We start from the raw sequence: 10,861 nt of genomic DNA on the forward strand, positions 1-10,861 counted from the left end.
AAATGGAAGATTAATATACTTAGTGAATTGCTGCCAAATTGTGCCAATTTCACTTCTTGCCCAAAAACCTCTAAGGTTAGGCTTTTAATCTTCACAAATTTGCCCTTTCCAAGTAGAGTTGGCTCACCAGTCTCAATCCCTACCTTTCATGCACCTTCAAGGTCACCACCACTCTTAGGAGGACCTTGCTTCATCTTCAATCCATGTTGCTTCCGCCATTCACCTACAAAATCCAAAACCTATGAAGGCACATCTCCATCAGAACAAGTCTCACAACTCTCTCACCAAATTGGTATAGTTTCTTTACTCAAAAATTCAATTTCAACTTATGATACAAGGCACCATGTACCTCTATTTATACAAGGCAAGGGAGTTGGAAGAGTCATTCTTCTAGTTCCTTCTCTAATCTAGCGTCTAAGAGAGAAAGGAGTAGGAAGAGACGCTTCTTCTAGCCTTTTCCTAAAACTAGTGCCTAAGATGCCTTACATGAGAGGTGTCTTTTGGTTTTCCTCTTTTGGCATTCTCCTGAAGCCTACTCCTATATTATTTACAAATTTATACAAGGATAATTACAAAAAGAGAAAGCATTTGATGCTTTTTACCCAAAACTTTAGCCTTGCTCCTTGTAATCCTTCCTTAAGGTTCTTGAGCTTGGGCCTCACTTTCCTCTTCTACTTGATCTCCATCATGCTCCCCGGGTTGGAGAGAATTCTTCCACGAATTTTGAAGACCTTCAGAAAAGGGAGTTAGATCACTGATATTAAAAGTATGACTACCAAGAAAAGTATCAGGCATATCTAACTCATAGGCATTATCATTAATCCTCTTGATGACCTGAAAATGACCATCTCCACGAGGCATAAGCTTTGACTTCCTCTGAGTAGGGAATTGATCTTTTCTCAAATGGAGCCAAATCCAATCACCACATTCAAAGATTAATGCCTTTCTCCTTTTGTTGGCATTTTCAGCATACTTGCCAACTTTCTTCTCAATTTGTAGCTTGATGTGATTATGCAAGTCTTTTATGAAAGAAGCTTTATCAAAACCATCTTTGCATAAAACATCATCAAGTACAGGAATTGGAAGAAGATCGAGAGGTGTTAAATGATTAAACCCCGTAAACAACCTCAAAAGAAGAGTGGGAAGTGGTAGAATTTACTACTCTATTATAAGCAAACTCAATATGAGGTAGTAAACTCTCCAATACCCTACGGTTCCCATAAATAAATCATCTTAACATTGACCCAAATTTCTATTAACCACCTCAGTTTGACCATCAGTTTGGGGGTGGCAAGTAGTAGAAAACAAGAGTTTTGTCTCAAGTTTGCCCCATAAGGTCCTCCAAAGGTGGCTTAAGAATTTAGAATCTGATGGAGAAGTGCCTTCATTGTTTGTAGAAATTGTTGGTAAATGGCGGAAGGATCATGGATTGAAGACAAAGCAAGGTCCTCCTAAGAGTGATGGTGACCTTGAAGGTGCATGAGAGGTAGGGATTGGGAGTGGTGAGGACAACTCTACTTGGAAAAGGGGATTTGTGAAGATCAATAGCCTAACCTAAGAGGTTTTTGGGCAAGAAATGAAATTGGCACAATTTGGCAGCAATTCACTAAGTATATTAATCTTGCAAAACTAAGAGCCAAGGCACTCCTTAAATAGCTTAGGAGGCCAGTTTACACAAGGTGAAAATGAGAGGGAAATTCAAATGCTATGCATGAGTGAGTTGGCGCCTAAATTTCAGCACATGGGAAGTAAGTTCTATAATCTAGCATGTGCAAGTAGATCTAGAACTTATGCTCCTCTTTGGGCTAATGTGAGTCGGTCCTAAGTTTAATTATGAGTTTAGGGAACTCTAATTAAACTTAGGTTAGCATTTTAGGGGCCAATTTGCATGTTCAACAAAATTACAAAAGAAATAATTCATGCTACTTTTAACATGAAATTAAAAGCTATTCTACGCTAGGAACTTTGGTATCTTTGACCATGTAAAGATAGGTCTCTCTGTCATCAATAGCTGTGTTCTAATCCTCTTCAAGCTTTCTAGTCATGGCCCTAGTGATTGGCCCAATATGACATGGTGGTGGGCTTTTAGTTGTAGTAGTGTTTGGGCCTCTTCCATCATCCCCTCCTGATGGAAGAGGGCCAAGCACAACCTTTCATGAAAAGCAAGAGCCAAGTCAAGAACGTCCAAGACCAAACTAGGAGCGTCTAAGACCAAGCTAGGAGCGTCTAGGACAAGCTAGGAGCGTCTAGGACAAGAAGACTTGGCTCAAAGCTTTCAATGGGAGAGTGGCTTACTAGCACAAATTCCGTGAAGGCCCAACAAGTGTAGTTTAGCTTTAATTGGGGTGTAAATAGCATAGCCATGTGGACAAATGTTTATTTTTCTGCACATTAGAATTAAGGAGGAGTTAACCTTGATTAGCAAAGGTTTCTAGAAGCCTTCATTAATCAAGGGACGGTTTTGGTAGCCATGTGAACCCATGTGCACCCATGTGCTCCATGTGCCCATGTGCCTCACATTTACATTTCATTTTGCTCACATTTCATGTGGAATTAGCTTAGGAATTACGGCCTCCTTAGCCTATAAAAGGAGATGCCTAGCTCTTGTATTTTCAAGATTAATGAGAGTAATGTTATGTTGCCCACATTGTGCCATACATTGCTTTTGCCTAGTTTCTAGGACCTAATCTTCATCTTCATCACCTACCATAGGGCTGGCCGAACCTCCCTCTTTCCATACACATCATGCATCTTCAAGATCACCATAGCTCCTAGGAGGATCTTGCACATCTCAATCCATAGCTTCCGCGCCATTTTTCACAACATCCAAGAAGAGCTCCATGAATTTGCCATCATTTGGTATCATGAGCATAGGTTCTTCAAAGATGAGTAGTTCTTGGTCATTTTCATTTTGAGTTCTTCTTTATTTCATGTTATTCATCTTGTTTTCATACTTGTCTTGTTGTTTTTAATTTTAGCTTGAGTTCTTGTTTTTTATCTTGTTTTAGCTTGAGTTCATATTTGTGTTTAGATCTACACAAATTCCTTTTCATCAATTCCATTGTGTTTATATTTTGGTCTCTTGCTGTTTTTTCCAGTTTTCACAGAATCCCCTGTTTTACATAACTCTGTGCTGGTTGTTTTGTTTCAGAAAATTATTTCCCTACATAGGAAATTTCTGATTCTCTGGATTATGCAACATTGAGGTGTTACAGAAAAGACAAAAAAAGAATCATCTCAAAAGAGTCAATAGAAAAAATATGATAAATATTTTAAAAACAGTGTGCAAATCTGGGCGCTACAGTTGGTGTAACTGAACACTGAATTTGAAAAATTTATTAAAACAAAATGGTTCATTCGTTTGGAGTGAAACCAACGCCAGATTTTAGTTAAGATCTTGAATATTTGGCATATAAATTTTCAGAATCAAATCTTAAGGGGGCAGCTCAGCATAAATCGGGGAAAATCACGGTCTCTCGCCCACAACAATTTTTCAGTGGTGCTGTTTTTTGATTTTGAAATCTATTCTAGTGCTATTCTTAGGATTCATTTTGTGTGCCTACCTTTATTTGAGTACCTTTATTTGCTTGTCTAATATTTCTTGGAACTCTTTCTAGTTGTCACAATCTAACTCCATTTGTGTGGTACTGTTTTTCCAATTAAATTGTTTCTTGCTTTCATTCTTTGGCCTCTAAATTTGGTGCTGGAATTGATTCTCAATTGGTGCTTATTTGAGTGGAAATTTGACTTGAGTAAGGTCTAGTCTTCTTGATAGGTGCTGGAATTGGAGAATTAAGTCCTTAATTCTAAGGGGAACAAGAGCAAAGGCAGAAACAAATACTTCTCAAAACACCACAAACACTTGGAGGGCCCAACAAGAAAAGACAACCAAGGAAGTGCCAATAGCAAAAAAAGGATCAACAAAGGGAGTTTTGTTAATTTTCTTTGCAACTTAACTTGTGTTAATTACTTCTTTAATTACGTGATTAGACGGTGAGTGTGTCTTCAAGGGCTCCAAGTGTCCAAGAAGCCTCACCTAGGGCCGACTAGTGTAGAGTTTTCTAATTAGCAATTGTTAATTGTTTTTAATTACATTTCCTTGTTTAATTAGCTACGCTTTTCATTTGTGTTGCCTTGTTTAAGCTTTGTTAATTCGTCTTGCTTGGTTAATTAGTTAGCTTGCATTGTTTTCTTGCATTAAAATTTGATTTCTCAACTTAATTGTGTTTTAAGTTGTTTACTAAGAGAAAGCTTTGTGTGAAGACATTGAGGGATAGTTTTTGGCTAAGGCAAAGGCTTGTTATTTAAGTAGTCCTTTGTGACTCACCTCCCTTACCTGGAAAACTACCTTCTTTGACTTTCCTAAATTTTCTCAAGGTAAAATACTTGTATACACAAAACTTTAGTCATGTCTTCTTCTCCTCACTCTCCAAAGTCTATTGAAAGTGAAGTAAAATCTATTAAAACTCTTTTGAAAGAAGTTTCACAAGCTGTGCAAATGATTTCTTTTAGAAAATTGGAGAATGAGACTAAAATTAATGAGTTGGCTAAAGCCCAATAAGAGAAATCACAAAAATCAAAAAAATCTCATACTCATGCATCTAAAAGTAATGAGTCTCTAGGGGAGGGAAGCCTTAGAATCCATGATTACTACCCACCACCCCCTAGGAGAAATAGAAGAAGAGAGGAAGAGAGCCCAAGGGAAGTAAGGGTAGACCTACCCCATTTCTATGGTAAGGAAGATGTAGAGGTATACCTAGATTGGGAGATGAAAGTAGAGCAACTCTTTGCTTGCCATAGGGTGAGTGAAGAGAGGAAGGTACCCTTAGCAACCCTTAGTTTCCAAAGCAATGCCATGTATTGGTGGACCTCTCTAGAGAGAGACCGACGTCTTCATAGGGAGTCTCCCATAGAATATTGGAATGACCTTAGGGGAGCCCTAAGGCGTCGCCATATACCTTCCTACTACCATAGGGAGTTAATGGACAAGCTCCAAAGACTCCAACAAAAGAACATGAGTGTGAAAGAGTATAGGCAGAAAATGGAGCTCTACATGATGAGAGCATCCATTAGAGAGGAAGAAACCACCACCATATGTAGGTTTCTAAGTGGGCTCAACCTTGAGATAAGGGATAGAGTAGAACTTCTACCCTACCAAGACTTGAATGACTTGGTTCAACTTTGCATTAAAGTTTAACAACAAAATTTGCGCAAAACTTCAAGTCAAAGGGTGGGTTCTTACTCCAACTTTTATCCCAAGAAAGACTTTAAAAGGGAGGGTAGCACATCTAGAGACGAACCCAAAGAAACTACCAAACCTTTAGTGAAAGATGCCTCCACCCCATCCATCCGTGCTAGGGACACCAAGTGTTTTAAGTGTTTTGGAAGAGGGCATGTGCAAGCGCAATGTCCAAACCAAAGGGCTTTGTTTTTAAAAGGAAAAGATGAGTACACTAGTGGTGAGGATGAACCTAGTACACAAGAAAAGGGGGAAGGAGAGAGGATAAATCCTTTGGAGGGGGACTTATTGATGATTCAAAGAATCCTCCACAATCAACCTAGTGCATCCATCGAGACACAACGAGAGAACATTTTTCATACTAGATGCAATGTTTTAGAAAAATATATGCTCTCTTATTGTGGATGGTGGATCATGCTGCAATTGCTGTAGCACTAGATTGATTGAGAAACTAAATCTACAAGTAGTTCCTCATCCAAAACCTTATAATTTACAATGGATCAATGAGGATGGAGAACTACGTGTAGACAAACAAGTGGAAATCAAGTTTTCTATAGGTAACTACAACGACAATGTTTTATGTGATGTAGTACCTATGGAAGCTTGCCACATCTTATTAGGTAGACCATGGCAATTTGATAAGAAAACCTTGGATGATGGTCTAACTAACGAGATTTCTTTCATCCACAAGCACAAAAAGTTTGTACTTAGCCCTTTACCACATTCCCAAGTGGTAAAAGACCAAATACAAATGAAACATAAAAGGGATGAAGAGAAAATAGAAAAAGAGAAAACTTTTGGGAAACAAAAGGTGTGGGAGAAGAGTGTTCCTTCCCACAAGGTCATTCAACAAGTCAAGCACATTGAAAATACCCTTGAAAACATGCTTCTTGTTGAACAACCTAGCCTTACCTATTGTAAAGGAACACTTGCAAGCATGAGCACCAAAGAAGAGTCTTTAAAAGAAGCTTGCATAGATAAAGACTATTTCTCAAATGTGTTAGGATATCCCCAAGAGAATGTCAAGTTATCTATAAGCATCTACAAAAACCAATTTTTGTGTGAAGTAGTGTCTAGAACAACTTGTCATGTCTTATTGAGACAACCATTGCAAAGTGTACAAATTTTCATAAACAATGGTTGTACCAATGAGACTCTCTTTACACATGAGAGAAAAAGTCTACATGAAGGAGAACTCATGGGTCAAATTAGAGTTGATAAAACTCTAGAGCTTTTAAAAGGAAAACTTTTGTCACCCATGAGAAAAGAGGTTCAAAGACATTACTTTAGGTACAATTCTTGTTTTCAAACTACACCTAAAGCAAAGTCTCAAGAACTCTATACTCCTTCACCTTTTGTAAATGATCCTTGGGAAGACACACATTTCATATTAGAACTTCCTAGGACAACAAAAGGTTTTGATTCAATTTTCATGGATAAACTCTTCTCTAGAGAAGTGCTACATCTTCATGGTTTATCCTCAAGCATAGTGTTGGATAGAGCTCCAAATTTCGCAAACCATGATTTGAGGATTCTCTTTGGAAAACTTGCAACTAAGTTGTACAATTTAAATCCTCAAAGCCATGGTCAAAATACATTTAAAAATCTAGCTCTTCCTACCATGCCTAGAATAATCATAAAAGACAACACAACTCTAGAGATGAGCATACATACCATAAAGTAGCTCACAAAGCTACTTATATTTCTACTTTTGAGGTCATATGCGGGCTAAATCATCTTTCTCCTTTTAGGTTGTTACCATCTTCTATAGGATTTATGCCTAAAGAGAAGATAACCACAAATGAACATTTTCAAATAAATGAGATGATTATAGAACACATACAACCATCAAAAGAGAAATATTTTGAAAAGTTACCAAAAACAAAGGAAAAACAAACATGGCAACTTAGTGAAATAAATTTTCAAACTAACACCTCTACTTTATTTTATGATTTCCGTAGGTACACGTTTGACCCGGGAGGGCAATCCTAGTTCTCAAAGCAAGAGGCTGCTATCCGAGATCCAGTCTGAAGATCTGAGGATAGATCTTCTCAAGAAGGAGAAGATGATGGACACCATCCAGCCACAACCATCCCCTTAGGAAGCAAAAGCATTGGATTTGAGGACAAATCCTTTTTAAGAGGGAGGGGATGATGGAAGAGGGCCAAGCACAACCTTTCATGAAAAGCAAGAGCCAAGTCAAGAACGTCCAAGATCAAGCTAGGAGCGTCTAAGACCAAGCTAGGAGCGTCTAGGACAAGCTAGGAGCGTCTAGGACAAGAAGACTTGGATCAAAGCTTTGAATGGGAGAGTGGCTTACTAGCACAAATTTCGTGAAGGCCCAACAAGTGTAGTTTAGCTTTAATTGGGGTGTAAATAGCATAGCCATGTGGACAAATGTTTATTTTTCTGCACATTAGAATTAAGGAGGAGTTAACCTTGATTAGCAAAGGTTTCTAGAAGCCTTCACTAATCAAGGGACGGTTTTGGTAGCCATGTGAACCCATGTGCACCCATGTGCTCCATGTGCCCATGTGCCTCACATTTACATTTCATTTTGCTCACATTTCATGTGGAATTAGCTTAGGAATTACGGCCTCCTTAGCCTATAAAAAGAGATGCCTAGCTCTTGTATTTTCAAGATTAATGAGAGTAATGTTATGCTGCCCACATTGTGCCATACATTGTTTTTGCCTAGTTTCTAGGACCTAATCTTCATCTTCATCACCTACCATAGGGCTGGCCGAACCTCCCTCTTTCCATACACATCATGCATCTTCAAGATCACCATAACTCCTAGGAGGATCTTGCACATCTCAATCCATAGCTTCCGCACCATTTTTCACAACATCCAAGAAGAGCTCCATGAATTTGCCATCACCTCCCCCTTGAAAAGGATTTGTCCACAAATCCAATGCGTCATCTTCTTCATTAGTACCTACAAAAGGAGACAAATCAATGACATTAAAGGTATCATGTACTCCATATTTTGCAAGCAATTCAAGTTTATAAGCATTGTTATTGACTCTTTTGAGGACTTGGAAAGGTCCATTACCACGGGGACTAAGTTTATACTTTCTCTTAGTTGGAAACCTATCCTTTCTAAGATGAAGTCAAACTAGGTCTCCTTTCTCAAAAATAATTTCTCTCTTTCCCTTATTGTAGTACTTGACATATTTCTCAATTTGTTGTTGTATTTGTGCTTTAACCTTCTCATGCATTTTCTTAACAAATTCAGCTTTGGTAGCACCTTCCTTAAGCACAAAAGTTTGTGGATTAGGAAGGGGTAACAAGTCCAAAGGAGTAAGAGGGTTAAACCATATACAACTTCAAATGGAGAAATATTAGTAGTCTTGTGAACTACTCTATTGTATGCAAATTCAATATGGGGAAGATACTCATCCTAAGATTTATGGCTACCCCTCATGATCACCCTAAGCATAGTAGAAAGAGATTTATTGACTACTTCAGTTTGTCCATCCGTTTGAGGATGACATGATGTGAAAAATTGTAGTCGAGTGCCAAGTTTTTTCCAAAGAGTTTTCCAAAAGTGGATTATAAACTTTGGATCTCTATCCGACACTATGCTTCTAGGTAATCCATGAAGTCACACCACTTCTCTAAAGAAGAGTTTGGAAACATTTTGAGCATCATTCACTTTGTGGCATGGAATAAAATGTGCCATTTTTCTAAAACGATCCACAACCACAAAGATGGAATCAAAACCTCTTGCAGTCCTAGGGAGTCCTAAGATAAAAAAATCCATGCTAATGTCTTCGCATGGAGCACTTGCAATCGGTAAAGGGGTATAAAGTCCATGAGGCATTGTTTTAGATTTAGCTTTTAAACATGAAATTCATCTAAAACAATGTCTTTGGACATCTCGTCTCATGTGTGGCCAAAAGAATTTTCCTTTCAGAAGATCAAGAGTTTTATCAACATCAAAATGGCCCATGAGACCTCCTTCATGAGATTCCTTTACAAGAAGTTTTCTGTGTGTGCCTTGAGGTATACAAAGTTTGCCTTCTTTAAAGAGATACCCCTCGGATACATAGAATCATTCTTGTGCTCTACGTTCACACTTAGCAAAGATAGATGCAAAATATTGGTCTTCTTGGTAAAGGTCTCTTATGTTGTCAAATCCAAGAATTTGGGCTCCAAGTTTTGAAAAGAGCACATGTCTCCTTGAGAGAGCATCAGCTACTATGTTTGTACTACCCTTCTTGTATTTGATGACATAAAGAAATTGTTCAAGAAATTCCATCCATTTTTCATGACGTTTGTTCAACTTATGTTGACCTTTCAAATATTTCAAAGACTCATGATCAGTATGTATAACAAACTCTTTAGAAACTAGATAGTGTTCCCAAGTCTTTAAGGCCCTCACAAGTGCATAAAGCTCTTTGTCATAGGTGGGGTAGTTAAGGGTGGCTCCATGAAGTTTTTCACTAAAGTAAGCAATTGGATGCCCTCCTTGTAACAACATCGCACCTATGCCAACTCCCGATGCATCACACTCTAGCTCATAAGGTTTGGCATAATTTGGTAAGGCTAGAATGGGTGCATTAGTGAGTTGAGCTTTTAGCCTCTTGAAGGCTTGTTCATGCTTCTCGGTCCAACAAAATGGAGTGTCTTTCTTCACTAACTCATTGAGTGGTGAAGCTTGACTTGAGAAGTTAGGCACAAAACGTCTATAGAAACTAGCCAAGCCATGAAAACTCTTAACATCTCCTACATTTTGTGGGGTTGGCCATTCTTGGATGGCTTTGATTTTCTCGGGGTCAACATGCACCCTATTTTTGTTAACTACAAAACCTAAAAACACAACACTATCAACACAAAAGGTACACTTATCACTATTAGCAAATAAACTATTAATCCTAAGACTAAGAGAACTTCCCTAAGGTGTCTTAGGTGGTCGTCTCGGCTTTGACTATAGACTAAGATATCATCAAAGTAAACTACTACATATTTACCTATGCAAACTCTCAAGACATGATTCATGAGCCTTATGAAAGTACTAGGTGCATTAGTGAGGCCAAAAGGCATCACCAACCACTCATATAGTCCAAATTTGGTTTTAAAAGCAGTTTTCCATTCATCACCCTCTTTGATTCTAATTTGGTGATATCCACTTTTAAGATCAATTTTGGAAAATATGATGGACCCATGTAATTCATCAAGCATATCGTCTAGTCCTGAGATTGGATGCCTATGCTTGATGGTGATATTGTTGATGGCCCTACAATCACAGCACATTCTCCACTTGCCATCTTTTTTTGGCACCAACAAGACAGGTACATCATAAGGGTTTAAGCTCTTTTGAACCCAACCCTTCTCCAACAAATCTTGTACTTGATATTTTATCTCCTTAGTTTCCTCAGGATTAGTTCTATAGGCTGGTCTATTAGGTAGACTAGCCCCCAGAACTAAATCAATTTGATGTTCTATACCTCTAAAAGGAGGAAGTCCTATGGGTCCTTCCTTAGAGAATATATCATCAAATTTTTGTAAAAGCTCTTCTACTTGAGGAGGTAGAACCAAAGTCTCAAGATTAGTGGCACTGCATGTAAGTGTTCCTTTACAAAAGATAAGGCTTTGAGGTTGTTCAACAAGAAGCAT

The 10,861-nt window shown here is 38.2% G+C and overlaps 1 protein-coding gene across 1 annotated transcript; it reads right to left on the reverse strand.

The window, feature by feature from the left end:
- Positions 1-636: 636 nt before the first annotated feature.
- On the reverse strand, positions 637-10,861 carry LOC137817505 (uncharacterized). Its single transcript, XM_068620789.1, has 4 exons — positions 10,510-10,861; positions 9,314-10,054; positions 8,076-8,177; positions 637-1,049 (listed from the first exon to the last, which is right to left on the reverse strand). Exons 1-4 carry the CDS (start codon positions 10,859-10,861, stop codon positions 637-639), a joined length of 1,608 nt encoding a protein of 535 aa, XP_068476890.1.

This window comes from Phaseolus vulgaris, chromosome 10 (assembly GCF_000499845.2).
Source record: "Phaseolus vulgaris cultivar G19833 chromosome 10, P. vulgaris v2.0, whole genome shotgun sequence".
NCBI lineage: Eukaryota > Viridiplantae > Streptophyta > Magnoliopsida > Fabales > Fabaceae > Phaseolus > Phaseolus vulgaris.